Genomic DNA, 21,143 nt, shown 5'->3' with positions numbered 1-21,143 from the left:
TTATTCACTTTATAAATGTTTACTCTCATGAACCCTTTATCTCACAGGAAATACGACCAGTTGGCAAGTTGTTACATGAAAACCGAAGTTCGATCCCTTTCTTAATTTTGAAGTGTGTTAAAATAATGTAAATCATGGGAAACTTAATGAGAAATTGTAACAACACACACCAAATATTCAGCTTTATGTTAAGGGAGATCTAGAAAATGAATCTAGCTTTCAAATTGTTTTTTATTATTTTCACAAGTGTGCTGCTTGTTAGATGAAGTATTTTATTCAAAAAATAGAATCTAACTTGCAACTGTATTTTAATACGTGCGTGTGTTTTCTTGAAGTATTGGAGAATCTGCTGAGTTCACCGAGGGGAATCGAACGCCTGATTTTATCGTTGTAAATTTGTATACTTACCGTCGTACAAGCGGTGACTGTGTTTTAATATACATTGTGGTTAAGTAATGAGAAAAAAATTATATCAACGTTTTGAATACTAACTTTTGGCTTTTCAGTGCTCGTTACGAAACGTTTTTCAAATTTCACATATAACTAAAATCCACCTGGAATAAAAGGATAAAGCCTGTAGAAAGCTAGTCACTATGATTTTGTAACTACTCATTGTCATGAGAAAATTTGTAGATTTCTCTAAAGAGGGAATAAAATTTCGAATTCAAGCCTTGCAGAAAACCGTTTTAGCTTTCGTGAAATAGTTAAACGGTTTAAGACCAAAAACATTTTGTGTCTTTCAGTTTGTTTGTTTGTTTTGAATTTCGCGTAAAGCTATTCGAGGGCTATCTGCGCTAGCCGTCCTTAATTTAGCAGTGTAAGATTAGAGGGAAGGTAGCTAGTCATCACCACCCACCTCCAACTCTTGGGCTACTCTTTTACCAACGAATAGTTGGATTAACCATCACATTATAACGCCCCCACGGTTGAAAGGGCGAGCATGTTTGATGTGACGGGGATTCGAACCCGCGACCCTCGGATTACGAGTCAAACGCCTTAACACGCTTGGCCATGCCGGGCTTGTATCTTTCAGTAACTTTAGATAAGCCGAAACCAAAACCTAAACGAAAACAGTGTACATCTGACCTGTTCCGTGCCTTTTGAACAGATGCGAAATGTTCTGAAATGCTTGATTGAGTTTGTTATATTTTACTAAAGATCAATAGGTTTCTGCCAGTAATTAATTAATGTTTTGTGAGCCTTAATAACAGAAGATTATTGAAATAACTTGTTTGTTAGTATACTTACATTAGTATTTACAAAACATTTACTCAATCTTTTAACATTATCAAATGTAGTCCAATATGGAAAGGGTCTCTTGATATAATACATTATTTTGTCAATATATCATCGGTCCCGAAGAGACTGCTAGCATTCATCACGTTGCACGAGCCTGATGAAAAAACTTGCAATGAGAGATTATTAGAAGCTATCTATCGTACGAGAGAAAGAGAGATACATATTTTTCAGTACCTTGTTTTATTTACGCAAAAAATCACCTATAAAACGTTTTAATTATTTTTTACGTTGTGAAGTATCTTTGAACTTAATACAGTGCGACAGAAACCAAACAAAGTTTCAATTGATTAAAACATTTTGTTTTAAATTTCGGTTGTAAACGAAAGCTATCATCAACTTTGTTCACATTTCTTTGCAGCCACATATGCAAAATTTGTCTCACAAAAACCATCTGAAACAGAAGTCATAGGAGTTTAAATCAAGTAATATTTTTTATCGTCGAAATAGAGTTTTATATCTGTTGCAACAGCAGCAAAACAGATGAAAAACTCACAATCTCTCTCTTTGTTTCTAAGTTCTTGGGAAAAGCACCCTAGTGGCACAGCAGTATATCTGCAGATTTACAATGTTAGAAACCGATTGTGTAGCTTTGTGTTTAACTACAAACAATCAAGTTCTTAAGAAATTAATTAGGGGAAATAGGGAAATAGTTTAATTAAATATTTTTCTATATTTATTATCTAAAAGATATTCGTAGTTCCGGTTTGGAAAACAAAAATTACACGAATTGATCGTCACACAGTTTGACCTGAGAACCGAATCAAGACTTACCGTATTAAGTTAAATGTTCAGTCATGCCTTTGAAATATACGGTGATTACTGATTACATCGTTGTACCAGAAAGTTACCAGTGATGTACGGTGTGAAGTTATGAACCAGAAAGTACTTCATAGTTAATTAAAACCAAGAACCGAATCCACATAAATACTTGTAAACTATATTTATTTTTTAAACCAACGTATGACACACACATGCTTGTATATAAATATGTATAATGTCAGATGAGTGCGTATGGTGTGTTTACACATACATACACACAAATAAATATTAGGTTGAGGAATAATTCGTGAGCGTTTTTAAATAATTTCATTCACGCATTACATGCAAGACTATACAATACTTCAATGCATGAACACATTACACCCAAAACATTTATTATGATACTTTATTTCATGTAATACCTAGGTATATAGTATGCATTGTTTTAAACGAAATTGCAAGAAATTAAATGCGAAAAGCAGATGGTGTCGAAAATGCTCTATTTTGTCCACTTGACATTCCATTTAATGAGCTGAAAATGAAAGCAAAAATTAAAGACATATGAAAATCAAACACACCATCTATTAGAGCAAAAAATTATCTACCAAATTACATGAAATATTTTGCGAAAGCGTTTCATTTATGAATATATTGTGTTAACTTGAAAAACGCTCACGAATTATTCCTCAACCCAATATATACTACTAGATCAATACGTATATGTATATACACGAACTAATAGTTTTAGTAACCTATTAATGGATCATATCTTACCTTATAGACGTCGAAGTTTTCAATGATTGAATCAAAACACGTGTACAGATCATTGAGCAGATCAACAACCTAACGAATATATATAAAAATATGAGGAGAAGGAGAAGGAACAATGTTATAACAACCTAGTGAATACATATAAACAAAATAAAGAGATATATAATACTGAACAATGTTATAACAACCTAGTGAATACATATAAACAGAGAGAAGAGATATAAAATACTGAACAATGTTATAACAACCTAGTGAATACATATAAACAGAGAGAAGAGATATAAAATACTGAACAATGTTATAACAACCTAGTGAATACATATAAACAGAGAGAAGAGATATATAATACTGAACAATGTTATAACAACCTAGTGAATACATATAAACAGAGAGAAGAGATATAAAATACTGAACAATGTTATATAAACCTAGTGAATACATATAAACAGAGAGAAGAGATATAAAATACTGAACAATGTTATAACAACCTAGTGAATACATATAAACAGAATGAGGAGATATAAAATACTGAACAATATCATAACAACCTGATGAATACATATATAAAGTATGAGAAGACAGAATACTGAACAATATCATAACAACCTAATGAATACATATATAAAGTATGAGAAGACAGAATACGGAACAATATCACAACAACCTAATTAATACATATATAAAGTATGAGAAGACAGAATACTGAACAATATCACAACAACCTAGTGAATACATATATAAAGTATGAGAAGACAGAATACGGAACAATATCACAATAACCTAATGAATACATATATAAAGTATGAGAAGACAGAATACTGAACAATATTACAACAACCTAATGAATACATATGTAAAGTATGAAAAGACAGAATACTGAACAATATCATAACAACCTAATGAATACATATGTAAAGTATGAGAAGACAGAATACTGAACAATATCACAACAACCTAATGAATACATATGTAAAGTATGAGAAAACAGAATACTGAACAATATCACAACAACCTAATGAATACATATGTAAAGTATGAGAAAACAGAATACTGAACAATATCACAACAACCTAATGAATACATATGTAAAGTATGAGAAAACAGAATACTGAACAATATCATAACAACCTAATGAATACATATATAAAGTATGAGAAGACAGAATACGGAACAATATCACAACAACCTAATTAATACATATATAAAGTATGAGAAAACAGAATACTGAACAATATCACAACAACCTAATGAATACATATGTAAAGTATGAGAAGACAGAATACTGAACAGTATCATAACAACCTAATTAATACATATATAAAGTATGAGAAGACAGAATACTGAACAATATCACAACAACCTAGTGAATACATATATAAAGTATGAGAAGACAGAATACTGAACAATATCACAATAACCTAATGAATACATATATAAAGTATGAGAAGACAGAATACTGAACAATATTACAACAACCTAATGAATACATATGTAAAGTATGAAAAGACAGAATACTGAACAATATCATAACAACCTAATGAATACATATGTAAAGTACGAGAAGACAGAATACTAAACAATATCACAACAACCTAATGAATACATATGTAAAGTATGAGAAAACAGAATACTGAACAATATCACAACAACCTAATGAATACATATGTAAAGTATGAGAAAACAGAATACTGAACAATATCACAACAACCTAATGAATACATATGTAAAGTATGAGAAAACAGAATACTGAACAATATCACAACAACCTAATGAATACATATGTAAAGTATGAGAAAACAGAATACTGAACAATATCATAACAACCTAATGAATACATATGTAAAGTATGAGAAGACAGAATACTGAACAATATCACAACAACCTAATGAATACATATGTAAAGTATGAGAAAACAGAATACTGAACAATATCACAACAACCTAATGAATACATATATAAAGTATGAGAAGACAGAATACGGAACAATATCACAACAACCTAATTAATACATATATAAAGTATGAGAAAACAGAATACTGAACAATATCACAACAACCTAATGAATACATATGTAAAGTATGAGAAGACAGAATACTGAACAATATCATAACAACCTAATTAATACATATATAAAGTATGAGAAGACAGAATACTGAACAATATCACAATAACCTAATGAATACATATATAAAGTATGAGAAGACAGAATACTGAACAATATTACAACAACCTAATGAATACATATGTAAAGTATGAAAAGACAGAATACTGAACAATATCATAACAACCTAATGAATACATATGTAAAGTATGAGAAAACAGAATACTGAACAATATCACAACAACCTAATGAATACATATGTAAAGTATGAGAAGACAGAATACTGAACAATATCACAACAACCTAATGAATACATATGTAAAGTATGAGAAGGCAGAATACTGAACAATATCACAACAACCTAATGAATACATATATAAAGTATGAGAAGACAGAATACTGAACAATATCATAACAACCTAGTGAATACATATATAAAGTATAAAGAGCCAGGGGATACGGAAAAATATTTTAACAAGATAATGTATACCTATAAAAGAATGATAAGACATAGATTAGGAAGTAATATGATAACAACGTAACTAATACATATAAAAGTACAAGAAGAATATTTTACATATATGTACACTGCTGTCCAAAATATTAAGGCCAATCAACATAGAGAAAAAATATGCATTTTGCGTTGTTAGACTCAACCACTTATTTGAGTAGAGCTTCGAAAGATGAAAATAAGAAAAGGGAAAATAAAAATAAAAAACATTTTCAGCATTTAATAGGGAAAACTATGAAATTAGCCTAAACACTAGCTAATATACAACTTTCTGACAATATACATTTTATCAGATTGTCCGTTACAATTACGTGAAACCGAGGTCATCAGGCTCGGGACTGTCAGCACGATAGTTTCCCGTAAGCTACCCGATTGTTTCCCGTAAGCTGCCCGATAGTTTCCAATAATATAATCGACATTTTCCGATAAATGTCAAAATATGAATAAAGAAGTGATAAGTGTAAACTACTGATAAATATTGAAGTGTTAGATTTAGTTGAGATTCACTAACGAAAGAGAGAAAACCGTGTATCTGACCTTGAAAATTATATGTGAAGAAGGATTTGGTTTGACAGAACAACAGAATTAAGAAAAATAGAGAAAAGAAAACTGAATGGATGTATTATCGAGACAATAGCAAACGAGTCATTGTAAACTTGACAGCCATAGGAAACTGGTGATAAAATTAGACACTTTTTTATATCAAGGTATATTAAACAATCAAAGCCAAAGGGAGTCCGCGTTCCATTGAGATTGACGGAAGATATGCTGTACGCTTGACACTAAGTTGTTTAAAACACGAGTTAGTCGATAAAGTAAACACGTGCTGTGGCTTGACTAGCATACACACGCGTGTTCAGTGTTGAGTGGCTGGTAGGGAAAGTAAAGACTAAAGGTTTTAAGTCAAATGCATCTAAAACCATCCTCTAACAACAGCTGGGGCTGGACCTGCCATTGGAGAGACGGAGCAGAAAGCATATTAAATAAGGTAGAATGTGGGGTGACTCTGAAGAACCGCGCAGCCAAAATATATTATAAAGTCACAAGTCACAGTGAAGCCATATTGTAGAACCATACTAGTTTCTATCCAATTTTAACTACGGAGCAGAAATGATAAAACACACATGGTTATAGGAAGACTTGAATACCTCAGGTTATATGTTTTTTTATGGTTTTCAAAACCTATGAGTGAGGTCCATCCAGTAACACAGATTTTAGAAAACAAGACCTGAGAGGATTGTCAACTGTGACTTTATTTCGCTTATAAAACTTGTCTGGTCTGTTGCAAAGATCTGATACAGAAGTACAACAACGAAATCAGCTTATCAGAGAAGCGAAGCAAGAGGTGATAAGATTTTCCGAGAGTTTTAGTTTATATGTGATTTAGTTAGCGCTGCTACCTATCAGACAAATGAAAGGAAACGTCCATGGAGGATTCACTCTCTTAAGACGGAGGCTAAAAAGAATAAGTGGACGTCAACATTGATTTTATAAAAGCCTCTACGTTAATTAGTGAAAAATGGTTCTTGGAAATGAGAAATAAGAATAGAAGCATCCTAAGATTAAAGAAAAGTGCTAAGAAATGATAAACAACAGTGATAAAAGCTGGCGTTCAAGAGTTTATTCTAGTTAGGTTTTTTAATGTATAATGCTTAAGAGAGAGGAAAATTTGTAAAAAAATTTTACCACAAAAAGCAGGGCTTATATTTGTCTTTGTATACCCTTACTAACGTGCTGAAAGTGAACTGATTTGATAAGAACGTGTTATGATAACGTACAGTGTATGAGATAGTCAACACGTGTGACTGTAGGATAGATGAGCATCAGGAAATTTTGAGATTACAGGTAACGACACCTACACGCAAATATGTATAAATTAATGGCTAGCAATCTGAATAAAACGTAATGTGCGACATCCATTCGAACTGCTTATCAAAGAGGTGTTTTGACGTGTTCCTTATATCGTCGGAAATCTTCAAAATGTCGCATTATCCTTTCAGTTCGGTCGTTATTATTAAGGACTTCTTAGAAGAGGCAAATTATTTGTGTTATTGTGAACTTTGTGTTTTCAGATAATTTGTAGATTTCACTCATTAACTTCCGGAACCGTTAAATAACGGAATGATCAAGTCACGTAATTATCCCTAAAAACTGACGAGTTTATTTCCTTTAGTGAAATAAACATCTTGATAAACAACGCCAATATTGTCGATCATACTAACATTTAGTAAGTGTTAATAGATTTTTCTATCTTCGTTATCTTGAAGCTAGAACTACAAAGTAAAGGAGCTAACCATGGCCAGGTAAAAACTTGATGAAGTGTTGTTAATATTGAATGGATTATGTCGCAGACGAACAAAAACTAAGCACTTTAAAAATAAAAATAAAACCGAAAACTGGTGAAGAAGAAGAAACGAATCAGTTTCTAATATTTGTGATAGAAATCAGGTAAACTACACGTGTTTTCTTTCTTTACGTTTTTCTTAATTTGTCCATTTCGGATTCAAAAGCAGAGGCGATGAAAAAAATAGTATTTAATATTTAGTTTTTTACGTCACTGACTAAGAAACCATTTCCAGACTCTAGTTTGTTTTTGTTTTTTTTTGTTTTTTAAATTCGCACAAAGCTACTCGAGGGCTATCTGTGCTAGCCGTCCCTAATTTTGCAGTGTAAGACTAGAGGGAAGGCAGCTAGTCATCACCACCCACCGCCAACTCTTGGGCTACTCTTTTGCCAACGAATAGTGGGATTGACCGTCACATTATAACGCCCCCACAGCTGGGAGGGCGAGCATGTTTGGCGCGACCGGGATTCGAACCCGCGACCCTCGGATTACGAGTCGCACGCCTTACGCGCTAGGCCATGCCGGGCCCTTACTATACTCTAGAAATAAGTACGTGAGACAATAGACTGAAAAGGTTTTGGAGTTATTTTTATGTAGACTGGCGTTCTGACCCGATCCACATGAAGAACAGTTACCACAGGGTATAGCAGAAGGTCTCACCTTTCATGAGCTTCTGAACTATTCTTCCCAGGAAAGCTCGAAACTGTAGTTTCTTTATTTATCTCCTAGATTGTTCCAGTCATTAAGCCAATCAACATTTAACGTGTGATTGTATGTATCATTTTGGTCACATAAATAGATAGATGCATATATGCATACTACATCCGTTATAGTAAGGGGATTATATTTGACGTCAACAGCTAATATTGGAGTGTTCCCCAAGTAAGGCATACCGCACTATTTATTTATTTTTACTTTCATTAATAATATTTATTAGGAAATTTTAATGTATGCGATTTGTTAAGGAGATTGTTTTATGTTCTCAGCTAAAGATATAGATTTAGAACAAACTTAATTCTCCTAAGCTGACCGAACCTTGTGTGATATTACTGGGTTTACGGCTGTAGTCACCATTAACAACGAGAGTATCCAGCTGATGAAACGATACATTTTAATCATGAGCACTAACATAAGAAAATAATATTCGATTAGCTATGCTAGTTATTAGGCTAATTTTTTTGTTTCGCTCCAAGTATATCATGTGCTCTAATCGGAAGTTGATAATAACACTATCTTACAAAATGTCTACTTTTTCTTGTTCCTGGGCAGAAAGTGTTATTTCCCAACGCTAGAATTTGGGCTTAGATACCCGTGGTGGGCAGAGCACAGAGAGCCTACTGTGTAGCCTTGTGCGTAACTAGAAGCAAAAACAAACCTTTCAGGTGGCAAAATTTTGAGGTCTAAAACAACACCCTCCAGACTTTGACACTACAGGTAATGTTCCCATATTACCCAACATTTTCCCACTTGAAATTACCCACAGTATTAATCCTACATTTGAGAATGATGGTAAGATTACTCCAATAGCTGTTGGTGATATTGGTGCAGTTCTACAGAGTCTGTGTAATAAAACAGTAGTCAAGACAGATTTGTTTGTATATGTGTCTTTCATGCTTCAAGGAAGTTATTTTCTTTTCTGTCCGTGTTCTTTGAAGTTCTGCTCTACACTGGATTATATTCACAATCTTGAATGCTATGGGCAATTCTAGTATTTTTGGAAAACACTACAATCCTTCTTCAACTATAAGTTCTTATCATCCAGTTAGTCACAAGAGTGTGTTTGGTGCTCAACATACAGAACTAATTTAGTCCCATACTCTCGAAGCTGGATGAACTTCTTTGTTTTTCAGATGCCACTACCAAACACTTTAATACAAACCATATAGCATGGCATTCTTCGATTTTAAAAGACTTTTGATTCGGATCTGTACTTGTGTTCTATTCGTTAATTCATTTTTTATGTCATATTCTCAAGCTTCTCATAATTCCTAGTCTCCACCAGTTCCATTCCTCTCTATTCTGGATGCTACAGCCTCCAGGTCCTGTTCAGGGTTGTTATTATGTTGATGATACTGTCACAGTTGCTACCTGTTCAACAAAGTTCTACAAACAACAGTGGGTATCTTCCTTATGAGTTAGATACTGGCGATCTACAGTCAATAGCAATAAAACTAAAGCTATACTGTTTGGTTGAAGCAAAATAAAATATCTATCTTCCAGAAACCCCGATAACTAGAGTATTCAAAAACAGTAGGTCTCAATATAACTATCTGACAAGTTACATATCTGTGTTTCATCTTCGATAAGTATGTGATCTGGAAGGTTCACCTTGTAATACTAAAATTCTCAGTCACACAACTTTTTTTTTGTGATGTCTGACTGGAACTTCTTATTCCACGTCTTCCCTGTTCTTATAAGGACTTCATTCATCCTTGCATTACCCATGACCATACATCATGAGTACCTGTCTCGTTTTTAGGAAGAGCTTATGGAAGCGCTTGAACTTCCTAGTCCAACGCAGAAGATGTATGATCGCATCATCTTTTTCATCATTTTTAATCGTCTTCGGAAAGTTCGTGTAAAAGATACCACGTATTACTTCCAGACTCACATCTTTGATGACTTGATAAATTATCCATTCCATCTTCCACCAAAACTGCTTCCTTCCGCTGAACATCTTTTCAAACGTTAATATGATGATTGTTCCGAAGGTTATTCCTGAACATGTTACTTCTCATTTTATATATATATAAAGCTGCCGCCATGTATTTATTCTACCCCAAGAACATTTTCGTGTTTCATCTCTCCCTTACCTTTATCACTGGTTAAATGACGTTTTAAGCATTTGACGACCATTGTTTTATACCATTGAATTTTCGTTTCGGATTCCTATTTTTGTTGTTGTTGGTATGAATTAAGCACTAAGCTGCACAGTGGGCTATCTGTTCTCTGCTCATCACGGGTTTAGAAACGCGGTTTTTAGCGTTGTAAGTCCGCAGACATACCGCTCTGCCACTGGAAGCATCTTATTTAGGACTTCAAATATCTATCTTCTTATCCATTATTTATAACTACTACGATCCGAGGTTTTAATCTCGTCATTGAAGAGATGGCGGAGCCTATTGCTAGCTCACCAACTTCATGAGCCAGAATGAAATAACAAGGGGGGGGTCTGTTGTTGCTCGTTACCAGCTCATATGATGAGTTCTGGTACTTACAGAAAAGGGCTCTTGGGCAGTGACTTGTGGGAGTCAAAATAGAATACCTTAATTACAATGCTGTTTCTCTAAGCCCCTGATTTTAAATACAGAAATACAAATGAAGATAATCGTGGAAAAAGAAACAAACCTCGTCTGTGATTTACATGATTCTGATCACAAATTTTTTTGGCCTGATGCATTCTGTAACAAGATTCTACTTAAATAAACCGTTGACATGCTGTGTGTAGTTTCAGACTTCCATTGTTCTTACACAACTTGTGCATCAAAGTACTGAATACAGGTATTAAAGTATTAACCATTAAACATTCTAAACGATACCATGGGGCATTCTCTCTTGCTCTTGAGATTACGTTCTCTTCAACATAATTGTTTTCTTCTTACAATTACCTCCATAGGTGTACTCTGGGCCGAGATGGCAGTAAATCCTACGATGTCACTAAAGTATATGGTAACGCTGTCGAAAGCTTCCGCTGTTACAGATTCCCCACGAATTAGCTGGCTTGCTACAGATCTGTAATAAGAAAGACAATGGAAAGGCAATGTTCAGTGGCTTTCACTCATCTTAAGTTAATGCATTAAAATGTTTCGAATCACAACTACTAAGTTCAATCTTTCGCATGACAGAAACTAATTGTTTTTTGACATATTATATATAACCTCTCTATTCAAGAGAGAGATAAAGGCTCAAAAACATTTTATCATTGGCAGATGTACTTCATCAGGGTTCTCGAAAGTGTTCAGTTTTAAAATAAATAACACCAAAATTAATAGTAACAAATATTTTGATTTCTCGATTTTAAAATCCATCTAACACACCGTGTTGTAATCTACAGAGTGTATAATTTTTCTCGTGATTCATGGCATGCGCACGTTTTACTGATGTCATGACAGTGTAATTTGCAATGTTCGGGGAAACTTAACTTATGATATAGATGCATTTTTCAATTATGTGACAAAAGCAAGATTGATAAAGTTTGTCTAAATTGCTCCATTGTCATTTTAATATTACAAGTAGATAAATCCCTTCAGTAAATGACAAATAAACATATACGTGACCTTCAGACTCTAATTCACAACCTGACGATTTCTATGCGCGAACAACATATTCGAGATAGTCTTTCTTCAGCTTAAATAGCAAGTTGTGAATGCAAACTAGTGGAGGTTGGCTTATATACGTGCTTTCAGAAGTTTTTCTTGTCATTGATAAAATGTATAGCTTACGTTCTTTTTTTTTTTTAAAAACCACGAGCTTTCGCTTTTACGAATGGCTTGTTCTCCCACCCCTACAGAAGTCGCGTGCTCTCAGATATGTGGCAGCAACATTAGTGAAGCGCTTATAATATTTCCAGTTAAATATAATTAGTTTTAAAATGATTAGAACAGGTTAAAAGCTCATAAAATTTTCAACTTATTAAGCAGTGTAAGACCAGAGGGAAGTCAACTTGTCGTCACCACCGATCGCCAACTCTTGGGCTATTCTTTTACTAACTAAGTGTGGAATTGACCGTCATATTTAAACGCCCCCACGGCTGAGAGGACGAGCATGTTTGGTGTAACGGAGATTCGAACCCGCGACCTTCAGAATGCGAGTCGAGTGTCTTAACAACCTGGCCATGCCAGGGTCGCTAATGAAGAGCTCTGAAAACTAAAGTAAAAACCCTTGTGATGGGAGGTTACATAGTCTTTGAATTCGAGCTCAAAAGGGTTAGCAAATACTGAACGTACTTTGGTAAAAGTTGGTAGAGCAGGTCTTCCGCTTTTCGTTTCTCTTCCAGATAATTAGCTGTGCGTTCTTCCACGAGAGACTCCAGATTGTTGGCGTATTGTTCCATCCGGGAGAGAAGGTTATCCAAGATGTTTCCACTCTCATTACTTCTGTAATTAGTTAAATAAGTTAGTACATACTACTTACCAAGTAATTGGCAAAGTCATAAGTCTCTTGAAATTATATCACTAAATATTGGGTTTGGATACCCGCGATGGGGAGGTTTATTTTTTGGTTTGTTTTGAATTTCGCGCAAAGCTACTTTCTTTACAAGTTAATTTATATGATTTAGAAAAATATATATATATAAAAACATAAAAAATATTGATATAAAAGTAAACATTGCGCGTTGTCCATGTTCAGTTTCTATTCATATAAGGTATTGTTTAATCTCAGGATTGTCACATTACGGAAGTAGATGTGATATACTACAGATATACATAGATATATCCTTTAACAATGTGTGCATTATAAGAAATATTTATTAGGGTATAAATAAATATATTATTTATTTTAAAGAGTGTCTTTGAACGTTTCGGTCCATTTATTGTTTAATTTCTAACGCGAGGAAACATGATGTTGAAACTTATCGTAAGTTCGCCTGATGACGTTAATGCATTAGTGCTGTTATCCAAAAATCAATATTGACCCAGTAAAGCTCCATAGGTTACCAGACATTAATATCCTTACACACAATTATTTATTAATAATTATATTCTGATAGGACTAAAACTATATTTGAAGCTGAAGGAGACGTCGTCTTATTTAGCCTTCTTTGTTATCAGTTATTTTAAATTCGCTGCTCTTTAGAAAATATAACCTTAAATCATGACAAGCTTGTCTTAGCACAAATTCTTCAAGTTCTTAGCCATTCAGTTGCTCATTATGTAAGGATTTTAGTTCGGAGAACGAAGAGGCAGCGGTAAAAAAGATTGGGTTAAAAAAAAAAAACTTTGTTGTAAATAACTTTCAAAAACAACTAATTTTCGTATAAGTGCATTTCGACATACGTAAAGACAACAGGAAATTAATATATACGAGCGTTTTTTGTTTGTTTTTCTATCTCGCTCTCAGCAACTTCAAATCACCAACGCACGTGGTAGTTTCTAGTACACAGTACATAAATAATTTGTTTTTAGATACGTTAAAAGTTTTTGATAAACGAGTCTGTCAGTTTAAACGAATGGAGGTGGGGATACAACCTTTCAGTAATTTTAAGCAGAAATAAGGAAAAACAAGAAAGTTAAATGTTTTAAAATACCTTGTATATGTTTATATTGTAAACACCTACCTTGTATGTTTATATTGTAAACACCTACCTTGTATGTTTATATTGTAAACACCTACCTTGTATATGTTTATATTGTAAACACCTACCTTGTATGTTTATATTGTAAACACCTACAGCAAGTAATAGTGTTCGATTTGTTTATTTTTACCAACAAAGCTACACAATGGGATATCTGTGCTCTGCCCACCACGGGTATTGAAACCCGGTTTTTAGCGTTGTAAGCCCACGGACATACCGCTTTGCCATTGGGGTTTTTCTTTTATGAATACTTTTCAAAATAACAATTATAAGTTTTTGTTCCTTTGTTTTTACCACAAAACTACACAATAATGTCTGCTGACCACGAGCATCGAAGTCCGATTTTAAGCAGTATGAACTTAGCTTTACCACTGAGCTAACACAGGGCCTATAATAAACTATCAAAGCTTGGAGATTTACAATTGAATATACTCATTTAAAGCATGCAATGGAACAGGCCATTTTAGGCGGCATTTATCATACGCAATGTTCTATTTTAGTACAATATGTATATTATTAACGCCACACCTGAATACAGTTCAGTAAACAATGTTCGACTTGTAATTAAAACAATACGTTTTTGGAGAAAGAGGGTTGACGCATGAGGACGTCCCTTATGCTGCATGTAGAAAAGTTTATTTATTTGATTTAGAGCAAACCCACACTGGACTATCTGCAGTGTACACTGCAGGAAAGCAAATCTTGGATTTTAGCAATTGTAAGTCAGTAGACTTATTGCCGTTCCTTTGGAGGACGTGTAAAAGCTTGGTTTGTTTTGAATTTCGTGCAAAGCGACACACATGAGCTATCTACGTTAGCAGCCCCTAATTTAGCAGTGAAAGGCTAAAGGGAAGGCAGATAGTCATTATAACTCACCACCAACTCTTAGGCTACTCTTTTACCAAATAAAAGTGAGATTGAACATCACATTATACCGCCACTCACGTTTGATACGACGAGGGTTCGAACCCGCGACTCTTAGACCAGAAGGATTCGATTCGGCCATGAGATGTACAAGAAAGCCGATCAAATTACCAAGTAGCAAATAGCAACTACAAAATGACATGAGTTAAAGGCAGGCCATGAAATATTACTTTGAAAGAAATCGAATTACAAGAGTTTCTCTCACCACGTTTTTCTACTATTGACGAATAGGAGGATGGCCCGAAGAACGCACTTGTCATTTACAAGTGCAGTGATAGCGATAAAGATAAAAAAAATGTACGCTCCGAGAAACCCAGGGGAGCAGTTTCTCTGTTTAATGTCAACCCTATTTATCTCAGTGTATTCCTATTCATGGTTATTTATTTATGATTCTTCGAAGTAAACGTGGTCGTTCGGTACACTGGTAAAGGCTTAGGGGAATCTTTAATTCTAGAAGAGTTGTTTGGTTTGCTGTCTTCTGCAGTATTCAAACACTCAGTATACTAGAACCCGAGGTTGAAACAACAAGAATGAAGTAACGTTGTACCGTTAGTTCTTTATCTGGTTGCACATCGTTTATTGTTTCGTTTATTTTTATCAAATGTGTTCGTGATCCATTCTTCTCCCCTGGTATGTGTCCATTATTAAAAATAATATTCTACGTATCCATCTGATAGTTTCAAAAGTTCATGGCTTTTATAGAAAAAAAACACGTTCGACTTAATATAATTTCATTCAATACCTAGGTTTTCTTAAACTTTTGAATAACTTATGGCTATTTCCTTTAATATCTATGCATGTTTAAGCTATTGGCCAATTAGGGCTATTATGTTTACCACCTAGGCCTATTTAAACTGCTAAATAAGTTCGATTTAGGTTTTTTTTTAATATTTATGCTTGTTTAAGATTCTGACTAAGTTAGGACTACTTCCTTCATTTTTTAGGCCTCTTTAAACCTATCCATGCGGGCTAAGCGTGTTAAGGCGTGCGACCTGTAATCTGAGGGTCGCGGGTTCGCATCCCGGTCGCGGCAAACATGCTCGCCCTTTCAGCCGTGGGGGCATTATAATTTAAAGGTCAATCCCACAATTCGTTGGTAAAAGAGTAGCCCAAGAGTTGACGGTGGGTGGTGATGACTAGCTGCCTTCCCTCTAGTCTTACACTGCTAAATTAGGGACGGCTAGCACAGATAGTCCTCGTGTAGCTTTGAGCGAAATTAAAAAAAACAACAAAACCTATCCACTAATTTAGAAATATTTCCTTCAATACTGGAGACTGTTTAAAATGTTAACTAAAGTTTAGGATTATTTCTTTTACATCAGTACTTAGGCCTGTTCAAGTTATTAACTGTTTTAGTGAGTGTTTCATTCAGTGTTAAGACAACATAAGAAAATAGTGACACTGATTTAATTTAGAAACACTCACATATTTTAAGCATATGCCAAGTCGCGCAGTAGTGTAATTATAAACCTCGCAAACAAGATGCTAGGCCTTTAGCACAGCAGTGTTGATGGTATTATAACTGTTTCAGAGTATCTTTCTAACGATATATTCAAAGTATTCTTGATTAAATTGTAAAAAAAATGTTTGAAAATGTTAATACAGACTTTAAAAATAAAAACGTAAGTTTAAATTGTAAAAGTTCTGTATCGTGTGTCGAATAAGTTATTTCGACAGTGTTTTTATATTATAATAAAAGTGAATTTAATTATTCACAGGTTATTATATTTAAGACTAATTTATATGTATGTATCTTTTTTGGATTGTACACCAGTAACGTTTACCGAAACTATACTGAATTCTGGTAAAGTTCTTTGTTCATTTGATTTCAGTGTTAAATTGTAACGCCCCCATCCCCGGGGATTTTTTTCAGCTGCTTGGAACTAGAGGTATGGCATATATATAAATATCGTATTACTGTTTTTTAGATGTTCATGTAACTTCTTCATAACGTGTGGATCAGGGGCATAGACCCTGAAGGAGGATGGGTGGGATACATCCCCCCTTCATTTTAGGTGGGGGGTATGGTGCATACAATCATCTCCCCTACAGTTTGGTGTGATGAATTGTTTTATTGCATTACAGGCCTACAAATTGTGTGTTTGTTCTTGTGATTATCGTGTTCTTACCAATCGAATTACATAATTAGGCCTATATGTAGGATTTTTCAGTCGCCAAAATGTACATCTTTAATATAGGAGTGCTTTTAAGCTTTTCGATCTAAGCGATAGTTCGTAAGTATCAGTCAGTAGGCCTAAGTATACATGCAAGTATCGTGGCAACAAAATTACTCTGTGACTGCATGCTTACAGCTTTCACGTTCACGTAATCAGAGATTACCAATTTGGAAATTGAACAGTCCACATAAGTGGTTGCAAAAATCTCCCCCCCCCCATCGGGTGTAAAAAACCTACGCCCCTGGTTTGGATGGATTTTCACCAAAATTGATATGGAGCTTTATTCGTTCAGGGGGTGGGGTTTGATTTGATTTGAATTTCGCGCAAAACTACACGAGGGCTATTTGCGCTAGCCGTCCTTAATTTAGCAGCGTAAGACCAGAGGGAAGGCACCACCCACCGCCAACCATTGGGCTATTCTTTTACCAACGAATAGTGGGATTGACAGTCACATTATAACGCCCATACGACTGAAAAGGCGAGCATGTTTGGTGCTGTGGGGATTCGAACACGCGACCCTCAGAATGCTAGTGGAGTGCCTTAACCACCTGGCCATGCCGAGCCTTTGGGGGGGAGATATACAAATTTTCAGTTTTGAGGTTTTATCGTCATTTTTGCACTTTGTAACCCAGTATTTCATCCTCTGTAGATGGATCTTCATCAAATATGGTGTGAAAGCTCATTCGGTCCATGGGGCAATAAATGCTAATTTTCAGTTTTTCCCTATTTATAGGCGTTTTTGTCTGTTCGTGTTTTTGCCACTACTTTGCCTTCTCTTTATGGATCGTTACCAAATTTAATACGGATAGTTGCTAGATCCGTGAGGAGAAACATGCAAAGTTTCAGTTTTTGAATTTTCGTTTTGAGATTTTTATGGGCGTTTCTTTACCATTATTTCGCCCCCTGTCGATTGATCGTCACAAAATTTGGTATGAACGTTAGTTGGGTCCATGAGAAGATACATACGAAGGGGGCGGATAATCCATCTTCTAATAAATACTTTATCAAGTGCATATTATTAACCGTGATAAGGATCTAAAATTTAGTATTTTTTAATATTACTTATAAAGAATGTTTATCACAATTGTTTTTATTTATTTTAGCGCAAAGTATTCGAGGGCTATCTGCATTAGTCGTCCATTATTTAACAGTGATAGTCTGGAGGGAATGTCAGCTAGTCAACAATACCTACTGCCAACTTCTGTGCTACTATTTTACCAAGAAATAGTGAAATTCACTGTCACATTGTAGCGTCCCTGTATCTGTAAGGGTTAGCATAATCAGTGAATGGAGATTGAAGCCCGCAACCCGCAGATTGCGAGTCGAGCGCCCCCTTAGCCACTAGACTATGCTAGGCCTTATTTACCACGTTTCATTGCACAATGTATTTAGTTATAATGTTCTTGACTGCTTCTTAACTGAGGTGTCAAAAGTTCGTATTTTACCAAACTATTCTTTCTTTCTGTATGCGTATACTAAAAATAATTTTTTTTCACTTGTTCAGTTTGCGGATGATGGACTTGAGGTTCTGAAAATCGGGTCGGTCAGCCGGGTCCTCCTCCCAACAGCGCCTGATCATCTGCACTAACTCCTTATCACACAAATCTTCCTCCAACAGAGGCCGGAAATACGGCTTGGATTGTTTCTTGACTAGCTCCGCCATTTCTGGAAAAATAATCTCAAAGTGTGGGCATGTTCATAAAAAAAAACACTTAATCTTGAAAGAAAAACGAAACTTTGAAAGTAAATCGACTTAAAAATCCAGTCATTTCCTGTTTGACTTATTTTTAGACACAATACGTAAGTTTTGGCAATCGGTTATGAGTAATTTAAATTAGTTGGCCATTTACTCCCGTTGTTGGATTGTTTGTTTTGAATTTTGCGCAAAACTAAACGAGGGCTATTACAGTAACCACCTCTAATTTACTTGTGTAAGGCCGGAATGAAAGTCGCTAGTCATCACCATCCATCGCCGACTCTTGGGCTATTCCTTTACCAACGAATAGTGTCACATTATAACGTCTCTACGGGGTGTGACGCGGATTCGAACTCGCCACCCTCAGACAACGGGTCGAGCGCCCTAACCGACCGGCATAGCGGTATATTTGATTATTCCTGAAATTAGCAATTCCAGTGTGAAATATAATTGCTTATTTTATTTGAGTTTTGAAATCGGTAAAAATGTTCTACTTGGTTTTTAGTTTACCTTATAAAATAATGTCGTGAATACCGTCTTGGTAATTCTAAGAAGGAAAACTTAACGTGGTCTTTTTTCTTGTTCGTGGGCCCGGCATGGCCAAGCGTGTTAAGGCGTGCGACTCGTAATCTGAGGGTCGCGGGTTCGCATTCCGGTCGCGCCAAACATGCTCGCCCTTTCAGCCGTGGGGGCGTTATAATGTGCGGTCAATCCCACTATTCGTTGGTAAAAGAATAGACCAAGAGTTGGCGGCGGGTGGTGATGACTAGCTGCCTTCCCTCTAGTCTTACACTGCTAAATTAGGGACGGCTAGCACAGATAGCCCTCGAGTAGCTTTGTACGAAATTCAAAAAAACAAACAAAAAAAAAAAAAAACAAGCAACTGTATCAACGAATAGCAGGATTGACTGTCACGCACGCTTCAATGTCCCACGGCTGAAAGGTCTTAAATTTTCGGTGATGGTCTTCGAACCCCTAGCTCGCATGTCGCTAGTGAAGTGCCCTAACCAACAAGTTATACCAGGCCTTTAATACTCACAGATATATATATTCAAATAACCATTTAAACAGTTGGTTCGTTGTGTAATATCGGATGGCAAATTAGTTGAAATGTCGTAATATTACTCATACATTGATTTTGGTTACTGTATGATGAATTAGAAAGAACTTAAAACTCAACAAAAAGCTCTATGCATATCACCATTATAACAGGCCTAACTGCTTTTCTTTGGTTTGTTGACTCAAGCTATGCTGATGGGTCTTGAATAATTGCAGTCCACCATAGAGGTTACGGTTTCCTTGTTTCAAGATAAACACAAAGAAACACAATGATCTATCTGTGCCCTGCCTACCACAGGTATCGAAACCCTGTTTCTAACGTGGTAAGTCCACAGATATACGACTGTACCACTGGGGAAGAAGAAGTTACGGCCATTCAAATATTCTATTACGGTTCTACGTCACAGACTCTCTTTGCAATATAAATTAAACTTATTGGACGTATTAAAATATTTTATTCCATAACTTTGTAAAATGATGTAATTGTTAGTGGGTAAACCGAACGAAATGTTTCCCTTATATTTGTTATCATAAAGGAATACAAAGTGAAAAGTTACATGGACTATTTATTGATTTAAATCGATATACTGTAACATAATAATAAATCAGATGGCTCGTTCGGTACAATATAGCAAAAGTACATCTGTGTTCTTTAAACACATATATCAATATCGGTTGATTAAAGTAAGTAAATTATATTTCAGAACCACATTTACCACAGTGTATTACGTCATAAGATGACCAATTGAACGTAATACCAAACCTGGAATTCTATAGCTGATTCTATATTATTCAGAATTAATGGATATTGTTATATTTGATTTTTCTGCACAGGTCCATCATTGAACACTGGTCATCATTAACAGTTATCTAAGATTTGTTGCACCTGATAAGATTGTCTCCGTTATCATTGGTTTGTTGAGCAATAGCCACTAAGAAGATGACTTTTCTCAGGTTGTTGGCCTGATACTAACTGGTGACACCGAGTAGTCATCAAACTCTAACGGGTCAACATTAGTTTAGCTGAACATGTCTCGCTAATGTACTCTAACGGGTCTACATTAGTTTAGCTGAATAGAGTGGCACATGTCTCGCTAATGTAATGTTTTTCAGAGATTAGACCTTTTGCGTATGTATATATACGATACGATGTCCAGTAGTACATATTAAAAGAAAGGGAAGAAAAAGGAAAATATATTTCTGCCTA

General features: G+C 35.0%; 1 protein-coding gene across 1 annotated transcript in view; it reads right to left on the bottom strand.

The window, feature by feature from the left end:
* Window positions 1-21,143, bottom strand: part of LOC143224817 (atrial natriuretic peptide receptor 1-like) — a 65,949-nt gene that overhangs the window by 12,476 nt on the left and 32,330 nt on the right. The window contains exons 13-16 of the mRNA XM_076453153.1: window positions 18,678-18,846; window positions 12,732-12,881; window positions 11,394-11,517; window positions 2,833-2,901 (exon numbers count right to left, since the gene is read on the bottom strand). Of these exons, the coding sequence (XP_076309268.1) occupies window positions 2,833-2,901; window positions 11,394-11,517; window positions 12,732-12,881; window positions 18,678-18,846 (512 nt within the window). The remainder of the gene's footprint in view (window positions 1-2,832; window positions 2,902-11,393; window positions 11,518-12,731; window positions 12,882-18,677; window positions 18,847-21,143) is intronic.

The sequence above is a fragment of the Tachypleus tridentatus genome, chromosome 9, assembly GCF_004210375.1.
Source record: "Tachypleus tridentatus isolate NWPU-2018 chromosome 9, ASM421037v1, whole genome shotgun sequence".
Lineage (NCBI taxonomy): Eukaryota > Metazoa > Arthropoda > Merostomata > Xiphosura > Limulidae > Tachypleus > Tachypleus tridentatus.
Note: the sequence above shows the minus strand (reverse complement) of the source record. Positions and strands in the feature narration are given on the sequence as shown.